At 46.5% G+C, this 24,485-nt stretch overlaps 1 protein-coding gene across 1 annotated transcript in view; it reads left to right on the plus strand.

The window, feature by feature from the left end:
* Positions 1 to 24,485, plus strand: part of LOC126187447 (probable cytochrome P450 301a1, mitochondrial) — a 196,346-nt gene that overhangs the window by 123,664 nt on the left and 48,197 nt on the right. The window contains exons 5-7 of the mRNA XM_049928533.1: positions 2,288 to 2,404; positions 11,112 to 11,188; positions 21,331 to 21,532. Coding sequence (XP_049784490.1) covers positions 2,288 to 2,404; positions 11,112 to 11,188; positions 21,331 to 21,532 — 396 coding nt within the window. The remainder of the gene's footprint in view (positions 1 to 2,287; positions 2,405 to 11,111; positions 11,189 to 21,330; positions 21,533 to 24,485) is intronic.

Genomic DNA, 24,485 nt, shown 5'->3' on the forward strand with positions numbered 1-24,485 from the left:
TTAGCTTTTCAGAGCATTCACACAAGGTTGGCGCCGGTGGCGACACCTACAACGTGCTGACATCAGGAAAGTTTCCAACTGGTTTCTCACACACAAACAGCAGTTGACCGGCGTTGCCTAGTGAAACGTTGTTGTGATGCCTCGTGTAAGAAGGAGAAATGCGTACCATCACGTTTCCGACTTTGATAAAGGTCGGATTGTAGCCTATCGCGATTGCGGTTTATCGTATCGCGACAATGCTGCTCGCGTTGGTCGAGATCCAGTGACTGTTAGCAGAATATGGAATCGATGGGTTGTGGAGGGTAATACGGAATGCCGTGCTGGATCCCAACGGCCTCGTATCACTAGCAGTCGAGATAACAGGCATCTTATCCGCATGGCTGTAACGGATCGTGGAGCCACGTCTCGATCCCTGAGTCAACAGATGGGGACGTTTGCAAGACAACAACCCTCTGCACGAACAGTTCGACGACGTTTGCAGCAGCGTGCACTTTCAGCTCGGAGACCATGGCTGCGGTTACCCTTGACGCTGCATCACAGACAGGAGCGCCTGCGATGGTGTACTCAACGACGAACCTGAGTGCACGAATGGATGAATCCAGGTTCTGTTTACAGCATCATGATGGTCGCATCCGTGTTTGTCGACATTGCGTGTATTCGTCATCGCCATACTGGCGTATCACTCGGCGTGATGGTATGAGGTGCCATTGGTTACACGTCTCATTCACCTCTTGTTCGCATTGACGGCACTTTGAACAGTGGACGTTAAATTTCAGATGTGTTACGACCCGTGGCTCTACCCTTCATTCGATCCCTGCGAAACCCTACATTTGAGCAGGATAATGCACGACTGCATGTTGCAGGTCTTGTACGGGCCTTTCTGGATACAGATAATGTTCGACTGGTGCCCTGGCCAGCACATTCTCCAGATCTCTCACCAATTGAAAAGGTCTGGTCAATGGTGGCCGAGCAACTGGCTCGTCACAATACGCCATTCATTACTCTTGATGAACTGTGGTATCGTGTTGAAGCTGTATGGGCAGCTGTACCTGTACACGTCATCCAAGCTCTGTTTGACTCAATGCCCAGGCCTATCAAGGCCGTTATTACGGCCAGAGGTGGTTGTTCTGGGTACTGATTTCTCAGGATCTATGCATCCAAATTGCGTGAAAATGTAAACACATGTCAGTTCTAGTATAATATAATTGTCCAATGAATACCCGTTTATCATCTGCATTTCTTCTTGGTGTAGCAATTTTAATGGCCAGTAGTGTATTTTGCATTTACTCTCACATAAACAGAGTTTATCGCATTTTCATCGTAACACGTATTAACAAAAATAATCAGATGCCACACGTAATGTTCTTCACTGTGATGCAATTAACATTTTACATTATTCAACATGTCCATCCATATGGGGACGCTATATAGTAAAGAATACTTTCAAGATGTATTATGTGTGGAATGTGATACACAGAGTAAAAGACAAAATTGACAATTGTAAGAACTGAATACGTACTGTCCAGTCACATTAATGAGACCACCGGTCAAAAGCGTGAGTGACTACCTCTCGCAGCTCGAGACGTGCAGGAAGAGTCAGGGTTACCAACAGGGATATAGAGCCAGTTGCGCTTGATTTCTCGGTTGAGGATACGTGGCGCTAACAGCCCAATGGAGGTGCTGCCACAGACTCTCTAGTGCTTAAACAAGAGCCAATGGGCACACAAAAGTGATATGAGACATAAAATTAAGTGATAAGTCACACTTCTACTATTGTAAATAGCGCAAGTAATAAGATAAGTTAGAAATTCTGAGTGGAAACGCTACATACAACATAACAAAATACGTATAGTAAAACATTTTTATAAACCAGGTACGGTACCAAATACGTGTTGGTGAAACATTTGCAGCTGATGTAATAATAAACTGTCAGTTACCAAAGACTATTATACTTCTTTAGTCTGAAATAGCAACTCCTGAAAGAATAGCTGAAAATATTACCAATATACACTATCTGTGACACTAATACTGTGTGTGCCCATCCTTCACCTTTATGACACCTAGATCTCTGCTGGAGACAGTTTCAGTTAGGTGTGTAAATGTCTATGAAGGAAAGGAAGTCAATTTTTTTGCAAGAGCCGAAACTAGAGAAGGGAGCAATGTTGGACACAGCGGTCTGGAGCGAAGTCAACGTTCTAACTTATCCCAAATGTGTTGCATGGGGTTTAGGACGGGACTTTGGATAGGACAGTCCATTTCTGACGTGTCGCCCATGTGTGTGTTGCAGCCAGGGAGAGGAGTGGTACAACTTCCGGCGCAAAGTCAACCAGCCCTTAATGCAGCCTAGATCCGCCAAGCTGTACGTTGGACCCATAGACCAGGTGGCCGAAGACTTCGTGAACAGGTAAGCCGTCATATAAGGCAATACACTGATTTCGACGACACTCCGTCCTGTAAAAGTTGCAATAGTATCCGCATACGGCCCTTACCCTGTACACCTTCATCGAGTGCAGAGAATAGTGTCCCTATGAGAAACAAGTCACCCCTGCCCATTTCCTTTTACATTGCACTTTAGGCATGGCAACATGGCAAACATATTCCAGCTAAGGCGTAATCTACGAATTCATCAGATACCCAAAGAAATGCAAGACCTGAACATTCAGTAATACTACATCACATACACTATACGCTGAATACATATAAACAAAACTGTACAGGAAAAGCAGACAAGCAATCATCCTGGATGAACCTGGCCCATTGGAAGCATTCAACACAGAACAGAAAGAAAACACAGACCCCACAATGACAGTTCATAATTAATGAGCGACACGTTGTCACAAAAATGAAGTACATAACATTTTATTAACAACTGACACATTGATGGAGATAGTCCGCAAACAGAAGGCAATAATAAGTAACATCAGGGCGTTGGATCTAGCTATAACTGTGGAAGGTTGTTTCTTAAAGAGGCACGTTAAAATTGTAATACCGACGGTCTTATACTTGGAATGGTCATTTAGGTGGTTAGTACATATTAGGTATGTTAAGTAATAAGGATAAAAACGTGCTTTCGTAGAACTTTTTACAAAAATTGTAAAAAAAGGTCTATTTAGTTAGTTATATGATAGGGCATATATAAATGTAAATGTAAATCTAAATCTATAACATATCCATAAATAAATTATGTGTGTTTTTATGTCTTCCACACTTCTTGCTAAACCAATGGATCGATTTCAACCAAATTTGCTACATATACTACTTACTGTCTGGGAAGAAGTACTCTGAGGGTAAGAAAGTCCTCGTTCCAATAAGGGCTGAGGCGGGAGTAAAAACGTTTGGCAATCCCTGACATCTAAACTGCCTTGGACGACTATCATGTTGTGTAATGTCACAATGTGTTCCAGGGATATAACGGTCACAGCTGAGCAGAAAGTGGTGGTGAGGAGAAATGGATAGCGAGAGGAGGAGGATACGGATGGACAGAGAAAGGGAGAGAAGGAGATGGGTAGGTAGAGGTGGGAAAATGAACTGGGCAGAGGGGGAGGGGAAGGATGAGATGGATAGAAATAGTGGAGGAGAAAATTGGAAATGGTCAGAGTTCGGAGAACGGAATGAGAAGAAAGTGAGGAGTGGGGATGGAGGAGTGAAGAGGATATGGACAGAGAGACTGGAGAGTAGGAAGAGTAGTAGAGGTAGGATGTAGGAATAGATAGAGAGATGGAGGGAGGAGATGGTCAATGAGAGGGTGTAGGTAGAGATGAATAGACAGAGGAAGGAGGAGGGGAGAAAGAGATTTACATTGATAATGGGGAAGTGTAGATGATCAGAGAGAGCAAGAAGAGGAGTTGGATAGGGATAGAGGGGGAGAAAATAGTCGGAGAGAGGAGGCGGATGGCAATGGAGCGAGAGAGTGGGAGTATGAGAGGGGCAGAGGAGGTGAGGTGGCGAGAAGTGGATGGACAGAGGGAGAAGGTGGGGAAGATATACAGATTAAGGGGGAAGGAGGAGAAGGACAGAGAGAGGGGGAGATGGACAGAAGAGAGCAAAGAAGGAGATGGACAGAGACAAGGGAGAGGTGAAGATGTGTGCAATGTAAGTGACATATTCATATGTGGGTGAAGCCACAGGTAAAAATCTGTGTATACTGTGTGTATAAAAACTCGACCGATTCCAAATCTAGTAGAATACTATTTATCGTCAGGAAAGAAGTACTATGGAGATAAGAAGCACCTAGTTCCTGTTGGGGGAGGGAGTAGGATGAAAACGATTGATGATGCCTAACATGTAGGCTCATTTTGACATGTTGTGTGGGTAGTATCGAAATGCATTCCATGATACGTGTATGCATTTCGATACTACCCACCAAACATGACAAAATGTGCAGGCCATTATATGTGTATGCACAAGGGCGTGGCTGAGCAGAGAGAAGGGGATGGAGGAGATGGATAGGGAGGGAAAGGATAAGATAGACAAAGAAATGGAGAAAGGAAATGGAAAGAGAAGGAGGGAGGAGGACATGGGCAGAAATATGGGGGGGGGGGGGGGGAGAGATGGAAAGATCTAGGGGATTGGGAAGATGAACAGATACGTGGGGGAAGAAGAAGATGGAAAGAAAGATGGGAGGAGAAGGAGATGGACAGAGAAAAGAGGTGAAGTGTACAATATATGTGCCATACTCGTAACTGCCCCCCATGAACCATGGCCCTTGCCGCTGGTGGGGAGGCTTGCGTGCCTCAGCGATACAGATGGCCGTACCGTAGGTGCAACGACAACGGAGGGGTATCTGTTGAGAGGCCAGACAAACATGTGGTTCCTGAAGAGGGGCAGCAGCCTTTTCAGTAGTTGCAGGGGCAACAGTCTGGATGATTGACTGATCTGGCCTTGTAACATAACCAAAACGGCCTTGCTGTGCTGGTACTGCGAACGGCTGAAAGCAAGGGGAAACTACAGCCGTAATTTTTCCCGAGGACATGCAGCTCTACTGTATGATTAAATGATGATGGCGTCCTCTTGGGTAAAATATTCCGGAGGTAAAATAGTCCCCCATTCGGATCTCCGGGCGGGGACTACTCAGGAGGACGTCGTTATCAGGAGAAAGAAAACTGGCGTTCTACGGATCGGAGCGTGGAATGTCAGATCCCTTAATCGGGCAGGTAGGTTAGAAAATTTAAAAAGGGAAATGGATAGGTTAAAGTTAGATATAGTGGGAATTAGTGAAGTTCGGTGGCAGGAGGAACAAGACTTTTGGTCAGGTGATTACAGGGTTATAAATACAAAATCAAATAGGGGTAATGCAGGAGTAGGTTTAATAATGAATAAAAAAATAGGAGTGCGGGTTAGCTACTACAAACAGCATAGTGAACGCATTATTGTGGCCAAGATAGACACAAAGCCCATGCCTACTACAGTAGTACAAGTTTATATGCCAACTACCTCTGCAGATGATGAAGAAATAGATGAAATGTATGACGAGATAAAAGAAATTATTCAGGTAGTGAAAGGAGACGAAAATTTAATAGTAATGGGTGACTGGAATTCGTCAGTAGGAAAAGGGAGAGAAGGAAACATAGTAGGTGAATATGGATTGGGGGGAAGGAATGAAAGAGGAAGCCGCCTTGTAGAATTTTGCACAGAGCATAACTTAATCATAGCCAACACTTGGTTCAAGAATCATAAAAGAAGGTTGTATACCTGGAAGAATCCTGGAGATACTAGTAGGTATCAGATAGATTATATAATGGTAAGACAGAGATTTAGGAACCAGGTTCTAAATTGTAAGACATTTCCTGGGGCAGATGTGGATTCTGACCACAATCTATTGGTTATGAACTGCAGATTGAAACTGAAGAAACTGCAAAAAGGTGGGAATTTAAGGAGATGGGACCTGGATAAACTGAAAGAACCAGAGGTTGTACAGAGTTTCAGGGAGAGCATAAGGGAACAATTGACAGGAATGGGGGAAAGAAATACAGTAGTAGAAGAATGGGTAGCTCTGAGGGATGAAGTAGTGAAGGCAGCAGAGGATCAAGTAGGTAAAAAGACGAGGGCTAATAGAAATCCATGGGTAACAGAAGAAATATTGAATTTAATTGATGAAAGGAGAAAATACAAAAATGCAGTAAATGAAGCAGGCAAAAAGGAATACAGACGTCTCAAAAATGATATCGACAGGAAGTGCAAAATGGCTAAGCAGGGATGGCTAGAGGACAAATGTAAGGATGTAGCGGCTTGTCTCACTAGGGGTAAGATAGATACTGCCTACAGGAAAATTAAAGAGGCCTTTGGAGAGAAGAGAACCACTTGTATGAATATCAAGAGCTCAGATGGCAACCCAGTTCTAAGCAAAGAAGGGAAGGCAGAAAGGTGGAAGGAGTATATAGAGGGTTTATACAAGGGCGATGTACTTGAGGACAATATTATGGAAATGGAAGAGGATGTAGATGAAGACGAAATGGGAGATAAGATACTGCGTGAAGAGTTTGACAGAGCACTGAAAGACCTGAGTCGAAACAAGGCCCCGGGAGTAGACAACATTCCATTTGAACTACTGATGGCCTCGGGAGAGCCAGTCCTGACAAAACTCTACCATCTGGTGAGCACGATGTATGAGACAGGCGAAATACCCTCAGACTTCAAGAATAATATAATATTTCCAATCCCAAAGAAAGCAGGTGTTGACAGATGTGAAAATTACCGAACTATCAGTTTAATAAGTCACAGCTGCAAAATACTAACGCGAATTCTTTACAGACGAATGGAAAAACTGGTAGAAGCCGACCTCGGGGAAGATCAGTTTGGATTCCGTAGAAATGTTGGAACACGTGAGGCAATACTGACCTTACGACTTATCTTAGAAGAAAGATTAAGAAAAGGCAAACCTACGTTTCTAGCATTTGTAGACTTAGAGAAAGCTTTTGACAATGTTAACTGGAATACTCTCTTTCAAATTCTGAAGGTGGCAGGGGTAAAATACAGGGAGCGAAAGGCTATTTACAGTTTGTACAGAAACCAGATGGCAGTTATAAGAGTCGAGGGGCATGAAAGGGAAGCAGTGGTTGGGAAAGGAGTAAGACAGGGCTGTAGCCTCTCCCCGATGTTATTCAATCTGTATATTGAGCAAGCAGTAAAGGAAACAAAAGAAAAATTTGGAGTAGGTATTAAAATTCATGGAGAAGAAGTAAAAACTTTGAGGTTCGCCGATGACATTGTAATTCTGTCAGAGACAGCAAAGGACTTGGAAGAGCAGTTGAACGGAATGGACAGTGTCTTGAAAGGAGGATATAAGATGAACATCAACAAAAGCAAAACGAGGATAATGGAATGTAGTCAAATTAAGTCGGGTGATGCTGAGGGAATTAGATTAGGAAATGAGACACTTAAAGTAGTAAAGGAGTTTTGCTATTTAGGGAGTAAAATAACCGATGATGGTCGAAGTAGAGAGGATATAAAATGTAGACTGGCAATGGCAAGGAAAGCGTTTCTCAAGAAGAGGAATTTGTTAACATCGAGTATAGATTTAAGTGTCAGGAAGTCGTTTCTGAAAGTATTTGTATGGAGTGTAGCCATGTATGGAAGTGAAACATGGACGATAACTAGTTTGGACAAGAAGAGAATAGAAGCTTTCGAAATGTGGTGCTACAGAAGAATGCTGAAGATAAGGTGGGTAGATCACGTAACTAATGAGCAGGTATTGAATAGGATTGGGGAGAAGAGAAGTTTGTGGCACAACTTGACTAGAAGAAGGGATCGGTTGGTAGGACATGTTCTGAGGCATCAAGGGATCACAAATTTAGCATTGGAGGGCAGTGTGGAGGGTAAAAATCGTAGAGGGAGACCAAGAGATGAATACACTAAGCAGATTCAGAAGGATGTAGGTTGCAGTAGATACTGGGAGATGAAGAAGCTTGCACAGGATAGAGTAGCATGGAGAGCTGCATCAAACCAGTCTCAGGACTGAAGACCACAACAACAACAACTCGTAACTGGACGGACCTGTGGATAAAAGGGCTAGTATTGAGATAAATTTCAAAATATTAGCCCAGTGCAAAGGTCAGAAACTAGTTCTTCATGGAGAGAAATGAGAAGCTGCGCATTCTCTGTAAGATAAAAGAGTGGTATGTCTCGACTATTCTACTAATCAACCACAACTTGAGTCCGTTATCTCATACTTGTATTCGGACATCGTAACAATGAGCACAGTTCTTAAAGGAAACGACCGTAAACTCTCAACTGTGGGTAAATTTAATGGTAGGCTAAGATTCATTGGTAGAATTCTGGGGGACTGGAGTCTGTTTGCAAAGAAGAATGCACAGATAACATTTGTGCGACCTATACTTGAATGATGCTAAATCGTACGGGACATATGTCAGGTTGTATAAATTGGGGACATGGAGCGTGTACAAAGTAGGGAGGCGCGAATAGTCGCACTCTTGTTTGACCGGTGAGAGAGAGGGAGTAACCTTAGATGGCATACAATCGAAGAAGCGTGCATCTTGCGATAACCTGCTTACAAATCTTCAAGAACCATCTTTAAAGGCGAAAAATACAGATATTCTTTAGCTGCCTATTTAAACTCCGTCCAGGCGAAATTGAGCAGATATCATTTCGCATTTCGGCGTACCTGCAATCGTTGTTAGCACGATCCATCCATGAATGCAACATGAATAATCCTCAATAAGAATGTTTCAAAAATATTCGCCCAATTTCATTAGACTACCTATTCTACGTGAATGGATTTAATTATAACGAAGGTAAAGCCTGAGGTGCAAGCCTGTGACCAGGTTATTCCCCTGACTGCAGACAAGTGCAGCCTTTCTTCACAGGGCACTGGGAATGGAAGGTTGTAGAGCCCACAGGCCGGCCGGCATTTCATAGCAACCTGAGTGGACCTAGAGATGCCTTGGAGGAACAGGATGAAAAAACTGCCCGCCCAAACCGACAGTGAACACGGGACCTCCAAGGGAGGAGTGTAGTACACTACCTGCTACAACACCACTATCAGTTATCGAAAGTATTAGAAACTTTTTATTCTCAAAAGGACCATCCGATTTTACATAGGTGTACATTTACTCGCACGCTCACACAACCTTGGGGGCACTTTCAGCAGTGTGTTTAGTGGCAAAGTTCTCATTTGTCCTTCATAAATATTCCATGTGCCCATCACGTAAGACATGCAAAAGATTTATGGAATAAAGATCCACTTTATTTGCCAGTGATTTCTTAATTCATTCCACGACCGGTTTCGAATCATAAAGCCTCATCTTCAGATGCCTGCTAATAATTGTGGAAACATAAATGAGTGGCTGTAGGTTCAGTCAGTTCCGTGTCGTGCTGTCCAGGCATGCGCTGTGGCTCCTCGTCCATCGCTCCCAGGCGTTTGAAGTGGCTGTGTTCCCCCCCCCCCCCCCTCCCACCACCCTGCCGCTCCATGGCTGAGTAGCCCGACCATCACACATTTACCTTCCTAAATTATTTGGATGCATGTTAAGATGAAGCTTTGTGCTCCGAAACCGGTTGTGGAATAAATTAAGAAATTACTGTCAACTGAAGCGGATCTTTATTCTACTAATACGTTCCTCAGTTTCAGATGTTCACTTGATCATACATTTTGTATGTGAAGGGTAGTCTAACTCATCCCATTCTTTTGTGAACGTGTACGGTGTTACTGCATTCACTGCTGTTTCTATTCTCCTAAAGTGTTAGAATGGGGGAACATAAATGGAGTCTTTGAGTTACCACAACATAAAAAGACATACTTAGAAATCCGATGGACTCTGAGGCCAATGTGGCTTTGCTGGTACCGTCCTCGAATGCTTCGAGCTATTAGATGTGCGGTACTATACTCTCGACGAAAATCTCGACGCGCAGGTGCGACAGTTAAAAAACTGAATTGCACCTGCTGAAACGGAGAATGTATAATATTTTTCATTGTCGTATTACCGCAAGCACGCTCCATGGCTGAGTAGCCCGACCACCACACATTTACCTTCCTAAATTATTTGAATGCTTGTTAAGATAAAGCTTTGTGCTCCGAAACCGGTTGTGGAATAAATTAATAAATTACTGTCAACTGAAGCGGATCTTTATTCCACTAATACGTTCCTCAGTTGCAGATGTTCACTTGATCGTACATTTTGTATGTGAAGGGTAGTCTAACTCATCCCATTCTTTTGTGAACGTGTACGGTGTTACTGCATTCACTGCTGTTGCTATGCTCCTAAAGTGTTAGAATGGGGGCACATAAATGGAGTCTTTGAGTTACCACAACATAAAAAGACATACTTAGAAATCCGATGGACTCTGAGGCCAATGTGGCATTGCTGGTACCGTCCTCGAATGCTTCGAGCTATTAGATGTGCGGTACTATACTCTCGACGAAAATCTCGACGCGCAGGTGCGACAGTTAAAAAACTGAATTGCACCTGCTGAAACGGAGAATGTATAATATTTTTCATTGTCGTATTACCGCAAGCACGAGTCACTGTGCACATTGCGCAAGCGAATGATCTCGCTGCACCATGGAGTCAGTTAAAATTTACCCCAAATTTCTATATTCGGTTGTGTAGAAGATGTCTTCTGTAATGGGACGTATTTTTTAAACATTCTGTACATGGTACTGGGAAATGTCGTATGCGTAGATGTATCTCAGATGAATTCATTCTGTAGTGCTCTCGGTTTTGCTGCCGGGCCCTAAAATCAACACGATTGTCCGCCATCGTCAGGAGGAACGCTGCTACAAAATCCCGCTGAAAACTGTTGACGAGACCGGAAACCGTCTTCCTTTTTAGGCCACCATACCGTACAAAGTGAACGCGCGGACCACCGAAGATGCTACCTCCAAGACAGGGCTTGTAACGCCACACCTCGCAGAACACCGCCGTCAGCTACACAGGATGAGTCATGCAAGACGTACACACCCCTTTTACTTCGTGAATGGTTGCAGATATCGAAACGAGGTTTCCGGCAAATGACAGTACGCAAATGATAGATACTTCTCCTTTTTGTCAGACAATGTATATTTTTGTCTGGTATGTAATTATTTTGAAGCAGAGTAACTACAAAATTTAGACCCAAATACTATCAAATAACTGAAGGGATTTTTTTCCCCACAGGATGATACTGCTCAGGGACGAAAACCTGGAGATGCCGGACAATTTCCTTAACGAGCTCTACAAGTGGGCCCTCGAATGTAAGTAACATAAACAATTTATCACTTAGACATTTCTCAAAGCAGTTGTGATTTATAAAGTTGAATACTAGATTCTGAAAAGACTGGATGTCTAAGAAAGATAATTCTAATGAGTATTAAAGTCACCTTAATTGCTCCTCGTTATTCACATTCATCGTAAAATTTCCTTTTCAGACGTATCAGGATCATTATAGAAGTATAATGTAATTATGATGTATTCAGTTTGTGGCACCAATTACCATTATGTTTGTGGAAGTACTTTTGTAACACTAAAGATACCTGCAGTGTGCATTCACCAAACTGACAATCGACTAGCAGATGATGCAAAACTACTGCTATCTGGTTGCCATCGCTGCGCGAATCTCTTAGCGAAACGTCTTCTTTCTTCTCTTCCACTGAATTCAAAGCTCGTCAGTTGCATCTATATGTGGGATGGCTGTTAGCGTAATGTTCGCAACGGCTTTGGCCTGCCAAAATTAAATCAGCCCTGCACAGAAAACCAACAAACGGGAGTAACATATGGATTTGTTCCCCAGGCTGTGACAGTACTTCATTCTCAGTCAGTATCGTTACTTGGAGTCCAATAGTAGGAGAAGTAGAACAACTACATACTGATAAGATATTTAAAAAGAACTCTAAAATGCAAAGTGAATACACTACTGGCTATTGAAATTGCTACAGCACGAAGATGACGTGCTACAGACGCGAAATTGAACCGACAGGAAGAAGATGCTGTGATATGCAAACGATTAACTTTCCAGAGCATTCACACAAGGTTAGCGCCGGTGGCGACACCTACAACGTGATGACACGAGGAATGTTTCCAACCGATTTCTCATACACAAACGGCAGTTGACCTGCGCTGCCTGGTGAAACGTTGTTGTGATGCCTCGTGTAAGAAGGAGAAATGCGTACCATCACGTTTCCGATTTTGATAAAGGTCGAATTGTAGCCTATCACGATTGCGGTTTGTCTTATCGCGACAATGCTGCTCGCGTTGGTGGAGATCCAATGACTGTTAGCAGAATATGGAATCGGTGAGTTCATGAGGGTAATACGGAACGCCGTGCTGGATCCCATCGGCCTCGTATATCTAATAGTCGAGATGACAGCATCTTATCCGCATGGCTGTAACGGATCGTGCAGCCACGTCTTGATCCCTGAGTCAACAGATGGGGACGTTTGCAAGACAACAACCATCTGCACGAACATTTCGACGACGTTTGCAGCAGCATGGACTATCAGCTCGGAGATCATGACTGCGGTTACCCTTGGCGCTGCATCACAGACAGGAGCGCCTGCGATGGTGTACTCAACGACGAACCTGGGTGCACAAATGACAAAACGTAATTTTTTCGGATGAATCCAGGTTCTGTTTACAGCATCATGATGATCGCATTCGTGTTTGGCGACATCGCGGTGAATGCACGTTGGAAGCGTGTATTCGTCATCGCCATACTGGCCTATAGCCCTGTTGTTGTTTGGGTACTGATTTCATAGGATCTATGCACCCAAAATGCGTGAAAATGTAATCACATGTCAGTTCTAGTATAATATATTTGTCCAATGAATACCCGTTTATCATCTGCATTTCTTCTTGGTGCAGCAGTTTTAGTGGCCGGTAGTGTATATACACTCCTGAAAATTGAAATAAGAACACCGTGAATTCATTGTCCCAGGAAGGGGAAACTTTATTGACACATTCCTGGGGTCAGATACATCACATGATCACACTGACAGAACCACAGGCACATAGATACAGGCAACAGAGCATGCACAATGTCGGCACTAGTACAGTGTATATCCACCTTTCGCAGCAATGCAGGCTGCTATTCTCCCATGGAGACGATCGTAGAGATGCTGGATGTAGTCCTGTGGAACGGCTTGCCATGCCATTTCCACCTGGCGCCTCAGTTGGACCAGCGTTCGTGCTGGACGTGCAGACCGCGTGAGACGACGCTTCATCCAGTCCCAAACATGCTCAATGGGGGACAGATCCGGAGATCTTGCTGGCCAGGGTAGTTGACTTACACCTTCTAGAGCACGTTGGGTGGCACGGGATACATGCGGACGTGCATTGTCCTGTTGGAACAGCAAGTTCCCTTGCCGGTCTAGGAATGGTAGAACGATGGGTTCGATGACGGTTTGGATGTACCGTGCACTATTCAGTGTCCCCTCGACGATCACCAGTGGTGTACGGCCAGTGTAGGAGATCGCTCCCCACACCATGATGCCGGGTGTTGGCCCTGTGTGCCTCGGTCGTATGCAGTCCTGATTGTGGCGCTCACCTGCACGGCGCCAAACACGCATACGACCATCATTGGCACCAAGGCAGAAGCAACTCTCATCGCTGAAGACGACACGTCTCCATTCGTCCCTCCATTCACGCCTGTCGCGACACCACTGGAGGCGGGCTGCACGATGTTGGGGCGTGAGCGGAAGACGGCCTAACGGTGTGCGGGACCGTAGCCCAGCTTCATGGAGACGGTTGCGAATGGTCCGCGCCGATACCCCAGGAGCAACAGTGTCCCTAATTTGCTGGGAAGTGGCGGTGCGGTCCCCTACGGCACTGCGTAGGATCCTACGGTCTTGGCGTGCATCCGTGCGTCGCTGCGGTCCGGTCCCAGGTCGACGGGCACGTGCACCTTCCTCCGACCACTGGCGACAACATCGATGTACTGTGGAGACCTCACGCCCCACGTGTTGAGCAATTCGGCGGTACGTCCACCCGGCCTCCCGCATGCCCACTATACGCCCTCGCTCAAAGTCCGTCAACTGCACATACGGTTCACGTCCACGCTGTCGCGGCATGCTACCAGTGTTAAAGACTGCGATGGAGCTCCGTATGCCACGGCAAACTGGCTGACACTGACGGCGGCGGTGCACAAATGCTGCGCAGCTAGCGCCATTAGACGGCCAACACCGCGGTTCCTGGTGTGTCCGCTGTGCCGTGCGTGTGATCATTGCTTGTACAGCCCTCTCGCAGTGTCCGGAGCAAGTATGGTGGGTCTGACACACCGGTGTCAATGTGTTCTTTTTTCCATTTCCAGGAGTGTAGTTCAAATGAATTGCAGGTGCGATCTGACAACTATAATAATTCTTCGTTTATTGGAGACTGGGAACCCGGTGACGATCTTGGCGCTTTAATTCCTGCTCGTGTTGTGGCACCTGCTGTACGCAGCGTGTTGGGTGTAACCGATGCGCGACAGAGCACAGAAGTGAGTGTATAGGTTAGGGCAGTTGTGTGAACAGTACAAGGAAGATCTCGGTCCGCTGATTTCCGCAGGTTACAGTATCCACACAATACGACAACAGCATATTAAACAACAAATGCACGCCCAGTATACCATCGCTCAGTTGAGCATTTGTTTCAGACGGGCAAGAAACCGTTAGTCATCAGACATTCATATTTTGCATGTGGCACAGTAGTGAGACACTACACGCGAATTCGGCGGAGCAGCATTTCTAATCTTCGTCGGACCATCCAGATTTAGGATTGTTCCTTTGGAAGGACGGAATATTAGGTGAATGCAGGCTTTCTCGGTGAATCTCGATGGTAAAATCTTCTCTGGTCCACAGCCGAGTCGATACGTTGTTCTCCGGTAACGTTTCAGCAAGTTTCTTACTTGCCATCTTCAGGTGAAATTTCGGGACCACGTCTCGTCCGGATCTTTATAGACGCTGGACCGCCCTTGGTCCAGCGGCATAAAGGTCCGGACGAGAACTGGACTCGACATTTCGCTTGAAGATGCTGAAACGTTGCCGGAGGACAACGCATTGACTCGGCTGTCAATCCGAGAAGATTTTACCATGAAGGAAGATTAGGGGCTAACGTCGCGTCGACATCGAGGAGTTGGAACACAAGCTCGCACTGTTTAGGCGATGGGAAAGGAAAACTGCAGTGCCCTTTGTAAGGAATCATCCAGGCATTTGCCTGCAGCGATTTAGGGAAATCACAGAAAACCTAAATCAGGTTGGCGGGACACGGATTTGTATCGTCGTCCTCCCCAAATGGTTCCTTTGGAAAGTACTCGGCCTATTCCGTCCCCAGTTCATGGAGACGGTTGCGAATGGTCCTCGCCGATACCCCAGGAGAAATAGTGTCCCTAATTTGCTGGGATGTGGCGGTGCGGTCCCCTACGGCACTGCGTAGGATCCTACGGTCTTGGCGTGCATCCGTGCGTCGCTGCGGTCCGGTCCCAGGTCGACGGGCACGTGCACCTTCCTCCGACCACTGGCGACAACATCGATGTACTGTGGAGACCTCACGCCCCACGTGTTGAGCAATTCGGCGGTACGTCCACCCGGCCTCCCGCATGCCCACTATACGCCCTCGCTCAAAGTCCGTCAACTGCACATACGGTTTACGTCCACGCTGTCGCGGCATGCTACCAGTGTGAAAGACTGCGATGGAGCTCCGTATGCCACGGCAAACTGGCTGACACTGACGGCGGCGGTGCACAAATGCTGCGCAGGTAGCGCCATTCGACGGCTCGACGGCCAACACCGCGGTTCCTGGTGTGTCCGCTGTGCCGTGCGTGTGATCATTGCTTGTACAGCCCTCTCGCAGAATCCGGAGCAAGTATGGTGGGTCTGACACACCGGTGTCAATGTGTTCTTTTTTCCATTTCCAGGACTGTACATAGAACGCAAATGTCTACTCATTAACCTAAATTTAAGATTGGCAAAATGTCTATGATCTGACTCGAAGCTGCTCCCTTATCTATACGACTGAAACACTAAGTGGCTGATACTGATTAGCATCGAAGATAAAGTCAGGCACCGCCCTGACTGGCACTGACAGTCGATCGTGAGGACGAAGTGCGTTGCGTAGGCAAAAATTCTGACATGATGCGAAACAGCGACTACAAACTCCTAGGCACGAAGGTACTTCCGTACAATGCCGGACAGGAATGAAGAATTCTGCTCGCTCTCAAGCCAGGGGCAGAGACTTGACTCAAGTACACGGTCGTAAAGAAGCACTCTGTAATGCCTCAGACTCCACAAAACACCATAGATTCGTTTTTCTGCTCACAGAGAAACTAATGATGCCGTTCTTAGTGACGAAATCAGGACTTTCGAATCAACTGGTGAGACTGCTCACTGACGCCTTGCCAGCAGTGTCTCAAAACATTGTCCACCCGCCAGAGAGTCCCCTCGCCACGCAGTGCCCAGTCTACAGCAATCCTCACCTCGTTAGCTAGAACTCTCCTTGCGGCTAATCACTATGCTCGCTACAAACGATATACCTCCCACTCTGTGAGTCGTGACGTTATTGGCCAACTGCTTCCAATTCATGCTCGCTAGAAACTTCTAGAACAAATAGTGACTCTCCTCTGTCTGTAATTCAGCCAACCGGATACGTGAAAGTTTTGACTTTAATAAAGGCGTGACGCAAGGTTATAGTGTCTCCACTGTTCCACTGTCCTATTCAGTATAGCCCTCCATAGTGTAGTAAATAAAATCAACAAGCCGGCCAGGATGGCCAAGCGGTTCTAGGCGCTACAGTCTGGAACCGCGCGACCGCTAAGGTCGCAGGTTCGAATCCTACCTCTGGCATGGATGTGTGTGATGTCCTTAGGTTAGTTAGGTTTAAGTAGTTCTAAGTTCTAGGGGACTGATGAGCTCAGAAGTTAAGTCCCATAGTGCTCAGAGCCATTTGAACCAAATTCAACAAAAAAAGCATCATATTTATCAAAACTATCCAGATACGTCCATACGCTGATGACACTGTTACACTAAACCAAACTCCGTTCGAACAGGCTTTGGAAGGCCCAACGGTACCGACCGGCCGCCGTGTCATTCTCAGACCACAGGCCTCACTGGATACGGACATGGAAGGGCATGTGGTCAGCACACCGCTTTCCCGGCCGTATGTCACTTTACGAGACCGGAGCCGCTACTTCTAAATCAAGTATCTCCTCAGTTTGCCACCCAGGGGCTAAGTGCACCCCGCTTGCCAACACCACTCGGCAGCCTGTGTGGTCACCCGGCCATGTGCTAGCCCGTCGGTGATATGACGGGAATCGGTGTTACCACTGCGGCAAGGCCGTTGGCGGTGACACTGTTATAGGAGGAAGAAATATCAATGCACTCCAACAATCATACCAGACAATGGAAACAGAAGCATTAAAAATTCGCCTCATAGTAAATGGAAACAAAACGAAACATACAGTAACGTCACAATATAAGGCCATAAGAATCGCTAAAGACCTTAGCATCAATGGGAAATGCTTCAAAGGGGTGTCCTCTTTTAATTACTTGGAAGCCCTAATAACAAATGATAACAGTACTGGAAAGGCTATAAGGGCAGGAACAGAACACTGGAACAGAGATTACTTTGCAAATAAGCAACTTTTCAGAAACAGCCTTGTTACAAGAAAACATCCTAGCCCGCCCTGTTATTACATACCGGTGAGAGGTATGGACGTTGACAGAACTTGATAAAAATGCACTAAGAGCCTTTCAACGAAAATAGTACACAAAATCTATGGTCCAGCAAGGGAAGAAGAAGGACGGGGAATACGCTACAACACGGAATTACGAGAGGGAGTTGGATAATAAGTTTCCCCTGTCGACTGTGGGCAGAGTTGTGTGATATGGGCGAAAGACGACAAGGCGACATGGCGTTCAGCCTGGAAGATCTGGTGTGTTACCATGAATCTGGCAACGACCTTCTGTTTCGGGTTGTGAGGGGGGATGAAACGTGGGTCCACTATTACACGCCCGACTCGAAAGCCTCATCCATGGTGTGGAAACATCCGTCATCACCTGTCCGAAAGAAATTCAAAAGCACTCCGTCTGCAGGTAAACTGCTACTCACCGAGTTCTGGGAAGCCAAAGGAGTTTTGCTGCCGGACTTTCTGGAGGATGCAACCATCGATGCTGCGCGGTACTGTGCCACTCTGTCGAAATTGAAAGGGATGATTCGGAAAAAGAGGCCTGGCCTTCTCAGATCTGGCGTTCTGCTGTTCGATGACAATGCGAGACCACACACGGCGACGGCAACGGAAAACCATATTGGAACTCTTGGTTGGGAGCGCCTACACCATCCGCCTTACAGTCCGGATCTCGCACCAAGTGACTTCCATCTGTTTCCTGCTTTGAAGAAGGCTCTCAGCGGAAGGCGCTTTGGCAGCAATGCTGACTTCAAACAAGCCGTTCAACGCTTCTTCCGTATGCAAATCCCTGGTTTTTTCCTTAGAAGGCTTTTTGAAGCTTACAAAGCGATATGACAAATATCTCAATGTAATTGGAAATTATGTAGAAAAATAATGATATTTCTTATCTTTAATGTCTCATTCTACTTTTTTTTCCTTTCACACACAACTCTGACCACAGTCGACAGGGGAAACTTATTTTCCAACTCCCCCACGTACAAGTATTAATACAAAGTAGGGACGTAGTAAAATTTTTGAAATCACAGCCAATACGATGATTACTATACGTAGAGAGAACGTTAGAGGATAGACTTCTAAAGAAAATGATGATGAGTGTGTTCCATTCAGCTAGGCAAAAGGGAGACCTAGAAGGTGACTGACTGACGACGTAGTAGTGGATCTCACCAGTAAGGGAGTGCGGGGGTGGCAAAGAGTAGCAGAATAACAGACAAATATGGAGCAAAATAGTAGAAGAAGCCAATGCTCGCCTACGGCTGCGGCTGTAGCGCTACCAGAACGTACGTTTCTGTGACTTTTGGCGGGAATACGCCTTTGTGTCTGGCATGAGAACTTCTGCAAACGTTACCTCGCATATGTGGCAGGCATTCGTCGTGCATTCCTCAGTGGTTAAAAAAAAATAAAATAAAAAACCAGAGAGAGAGAAGAGAGCTGGTGGCGGCGTTTGTAAGATACTTTGAGCATCGTCTCACCCCTACCTCCTTAGCGACAGCAGGGCCGCCACAAGAAGAACCTTTCCACCTGCTTCAAGACGGGTGACACAGCGACGGCAGTAAACGCCTGGCGTCCTCTTTTCAAAGCCGTAAACTGCCCTGCCAGCAGCCCTTGATCCGCGTTGCTTCCGGAGACAGAAATACCGCGTTCCCCTTACTTTCAGAGCCAGCACTAAAATTGCACTCAGAGCATGCACGTCTACAGAAACTTTAGTATAAAACTACTCAGTGTCAACCAATAAATGGCTGATAATTCGTTAACCCCACCTACAATGAGATCCCATACTAAGTAAACGAAATAGCAATTATCAGAATTATTCATAAATGGCGGCGAAATCTTGCAGCCTTACAAATTTAGTGAATCCAAGCTTAAGATGCACGTCGGCCAACTCTTCAATAATAACATATAAAGTAAAGCAGCTACTGCAGGTGGTCATACCTCCGTTGTATCATAGAAGTTCATTTTCTATTTATGCATATCTAAATGCATTTATCATGTTTATTTCAATATTGTCTTTAAATTTGTCTTGGCTACGACGACTATTGAAAATGGATTTTGGTCCAAAACATGCTCAATGCGAAAAATAAATGTTTATATCAGACCTAGTCTTTTGACACATAAGAGTATAGCTGTTAAGTATAAATGTTTCACCACGTGTTCCGTCTTATCCTGCCGCATGTTTCCGTGCCCTGTGATTGGTGGCCTGGACAAAATGGACGGACACAATGTCAAATGCTGACTGAGCATCCTGTCCCACTCCAACTGCAGCCAGGGACGCGTGCAACGAAAGTAATGCACTGCTCAGTGCTGTCTCATTTAGTAGTGTCACATCGTTGTTGAAAAGCGGGGATACGTGTTGCTTCGAGAGAGTGTCTCACTAGGGGTTCCAAATAACAGGTTAAGTTTTCTGGAATCTTCCTACAATGAATAGCCAAAGAAATTGGTATACCAGCCTAATATCGTGTAGGGGCCCTGCGAGCACACGTAAGTGCCGCAACACAACGTGGCATGGACTCGATTAATGTCTGAAGTAGTGTTGGAGGCAAATGACATCATGAATCTTGCAACTGCGGCTGACACTTGTTGTCTTATATAGGCGTTGCCGACCGCAGTGCCGTTTTCTGGCTGTTTACATATCTCTGTATGTGAATACGCACGCCTCTACCAATTTCTTTGGCACTTCAGTGTACCACCACGCTGGACAGGGCACACGGGATACCGAGACCGTGCCCCGCACTGTTAGCCTCCAAGATCAGAAGACATGATCCCACACGATTTTTTCTTGTGAGGATATGTGAAGAAAAGTGTGTTCATTTCCACATTACCTCATGACGTAGAAGAAGTGAAGATTGGAATAACAGTCGTCATAACTTCTGTAAAATAAGATAGTTAGTGCAAAGTATATGCCGAATTTAGCTATCGTCTCGATGTTGTTCGTGCTGCGTTTGATGGATTCAAAAGAATTTGTAATAACTTAGCTAAGACGTTAAGATTTTGGGTGTGTTTTGCAATTGATCCCACAACTGTATTATGTTATTTTCAATAAATATGGACTTTTGGAAAATCATTCTTTTTTAAATACCCTGTCTTTCTTACTTTAGTTTTGGGGCAGCTTTTAGTGTTTACTCAGCATGACAAACGCCTCTTTAAGAAAAATCTATTCCAGTGCCTTTGTTGTCATTACCAAACAGTATTCCAAATTTCTAACAAGTGTGTATTGGCCGTTGTCTGAAGAATATTGCTTGTTAAGAAAGACTTCATTCCAAACTGAATTTTTCACTCTACTGGTATGAAACATCGTGGTAGATTAAAACTGCGGTGGACCGAGACTCGAACTCGTGACCTTTTCTTTCTGCGAGAAGTTTTCTGTCGACTGAGCTACCCGAGCTCGATTCACGAGCCGTCCTCACAGCTATAGTTACGCCATTACCTCATCTCCTATCTTACAAACTCCACAGAAGTTTCGCAAGAGAACTTCTTTGACGTTTGGAAGATAGGAGATGATGTACTGGCGTAACTAAAGCTGCGACGACGGCTCGTCAATCGTGCTTGGGTAGCTCTGTCGGTAGAGCACTTGTCCGCATAAGGCAAAGGTCCCAAGTTCGCTACTCGGTTCGGCACACAGTTTTAATCTGCCAGGAAGTCTCGAACACCACTGTCACTAACCATTTAGTTGAAACTATGTTGTGGTGCTGGGAAACATGCCGTTGACCAATATCCTGGCCATCACGGCCTTGATCCACTGCGCAGCGGTATCACTGGTGGCGCTGGACGCGCGCCTCGGTTGCCTGGAGCCCGATTTCCCGCCTGACTCTGAGCCGCAGAAGCTAATCGACACCGTGCAGGTCCTGTTCGACTCGATATACAAGCTGGAGTTCCGGCTGTCACCCTGGAAGGTCATCAGCACACCCACCTGGCGGCGCTTCGTCCGGGGCCTCGACTACTTCTACGAGTAAGTGTTCCACTGTCATGTAATGTCTGCGGTTACAGTACTGTGGTAAACACGCTCGCCATGCGCTGTGTAACGGCTGGCGAACAAAGTACACTGAGGCGACATAAGTTGTGGCACACCCCCTAATAGTGTCGTACCTTCTTCTGCCCAGCAAAGTACAGCATCTCAACGTGGCGTGGATTCAACAAGTCGTGGATACACTGAAGAAATTTTGAGCCATGCTGCCTCTGTGACTGTCTATAACTGCGGAAGTACTACCTGTTCAGGATAGTGTGCGCGAACTTACGTCTCGATTATGTCCCATAAATTTTCGGTGGGACTGATGTCGGGCGGTCTGGGTGGCTGGATTACATGCTAGACCTGACCAGAATGTTCTGCAAACCAATCGTGAAAAACTGAACCCGGTGACACGGGACATTGTCATCCGTAAAAGCTCCATCTTTGTTTGCGAACACGAGCTCCATCACTGACTGCAAAGGGTCTCCAACTAGCCGAACGTAACTACACTCCTGGAAATTGAAATAAGAACACCGTGAATTCATTGTCCCAGGAAGGGGAAACTTTATTGACACATTCCTGGGGTCAGATACATCACATGATCACACTGACAGAACCACAGGCACATAGACACAGGCAACAGAGCATGCACAATGTCGGCACTAGTACAGTGTATATCCACCTTTCGCAGCAATGCAGGCTGCTATTCTCCCATGGAGACGATCGTAGAGATGCCATGCCATTTCCACCTGGCGCCTCAGTTGGACCAGCGTTCGTGCTGGACGTGCAGACCGCGTGAGACGACGCTTCATCCAGTCCCAAACATGCTCAATGGGGGACAGATCCGGAGATCTTGCTGGCCAGGGTAGTTGACTTACACCTTCTAGAGCACGTTGGGTGGCACGGGATACATGCGGACGTGCATTGTCCTGTTGGAACAGCAAGTTCCCTTGCCGGTCTAGGAACGGTAGAACGATGGGTTCGATGACGGTTTGGATGTACCGTGCACTATTCAGTGTCCCCTCGACGATCACCAGTGGTGTACGGCCAGTGTAGGAGATCGCTCCCCACACCATGATGCCGGGTGTTGGCCCTGTGTGCCTCGGTCGTATGCAGTCCTGATTGTGGCGCTCACCTGCACGGCGCCAAACACGCATACGACCATCATTGGCACCAAGGCAGAAGCGACTCTCATCGCTGAAGACGACACGTCTCCATTCGTCCCTCCATTCGCGCCTGTCGCGACACCACTGGAGGCGGGCTGCGCGATGTTGGGGCGTGAGCGGAAGACGGCCTAACGGTGTGCGGGACCGTAGCCCAGCTTCATGGAGACGGTTGCGATTGGTCCTCGCCGATACCCCAGGAGCAACAGTGTCCCTAATTTGCTGGGAAGTGGCGGTGCGGTCCCCTACGGCACTGCGTAGGATCCTACGGTCTTGGCGTGCATCCGTGCGTCGCTGCGGCCCGGTCCCAGGTCGACGGGCACGTGCACCTTCCGCCGACCACTGGCGACAACATCGATGTACTGTGGAGACCTCACGCCCCACGTGTTGAGCAATTCGGCGGTACGTCCACCCGGCCTCCCGCATGCCCACTATACGCCCTCGCTCAAAGTCCGTCAACTGCACATACGGTTCACGTCCACGCTGTCGCGGCATGCTACCAGTGTTAAAGACTGCGATGGAGCTCCGCATGCCACGGCAAACTGGCTGACACTGACGGCGGCGGTGCACAAATGCTGCGCAGCTAGCGCCATTCGACGGCCAACACCGCGGTTCCTGGTGTGTCCGCTGTGCCGTGCGTGTGATCATTGCTTGTGCAGCCCTCTCGCAGTGTCCGGAGCAAGTATGGTGGGTCTGACACACCGGTGTCCATGTGTTCTTTTTTCCATTTCCAGGAGTGTATTTCCAGTCAACGATCCATGTAAACACAGCCCACCCTTTTGTGGAGCCACCATCAGCTTGAACAGGGTCTTACTAACTGAAACCGGGAGTCATCTGACCAGGCCACGGTTTCCCAGTCTTCTAGGGTCCAACCGATATGGTTATGAGCCCAGGACAGGTGCTGCAGGTGACGTCGTGCTGTTAGCAAAGACACTCGCATCAGTCGTCTGCTGCCATAGTACATTAACGCCCAATTTCGCCGCATTGTCCTAATGGAGACGTTCGTTGTACGTCCCACATTGATATCTACAGTTATTTCACGCAGTATTGATTGTCTGTAAGCCCTGACAACTCTACGCCAACGCCGCTGCTCCCGGTTGTTAAGCGAAGGCTGTCGGCCACTACATTGTGCTTCGTGAGAGGTAATGCCTGAAATTTGGTGTTCTCGGTACATATTTGACACTGTGGATCTCGGAATGTTGAATTTCCAAACTATTTCCGAAATGAAGTGTCCTATGCCTCTAGCTGCAACTACAATTCCGCCTTTAGAGTCTGTTAATTCCCATCGTGTTGCCATAATCTCGTCGGAAACTTTTCATGTGAATCACCTGAGTGCAAATGACAGTTCCACCAATACACTGCCCCTTTATCATCTTGTGCACGTGAAACTAGCACCATCTCTATATGTGCATATCGCCATCACATGGCTTCTGTCTCCTCGGTGTATGAGGCTGTGGATGCCCGCCTTCTAATGTGAGACCTGCTTCACGAAATGCAACCATCAGCTTCTCCCTACAGCTCCTTCGAGAAGGCAGCAGTAAAACCGTCTTTCGACTGCATTTCTTCCTATATACCAGCTAAATCACTCGGCCTTCTGGAGCCTAGGTCTTCCATAAAGACCCCCTATATTCCTTGCTCCCTGGACAACTGTGAGCAATGAAAGCCCCCACTCCTTTCACTGCTGTGTCCTCTGCTATATAGAGTTATCATCAGAATCAACAGTGAACCAACACCGACGACGATATTGTTCAAATGGCTCTGAGCACTATGGGACTAAATTGCTGTGGTCATCA

The sequence above is a fragment of the Schistocerca cancellata genome, chromosome 5 (genome assembly GCF_023864275.1).
Source record: "Schistocerca cancellata isolate TAMUIC-IGC-003103 chromosome 5, iqSchCanc2.1, whole genome shotgun sequence".
In the NCBI taxonomy this organism is placed as follows: Eukaryota; Metazoa; Arthropoda; class Insecta; order Orthoptera; family Acrididae; genus Schistocerca; species Schistocerca cancellata.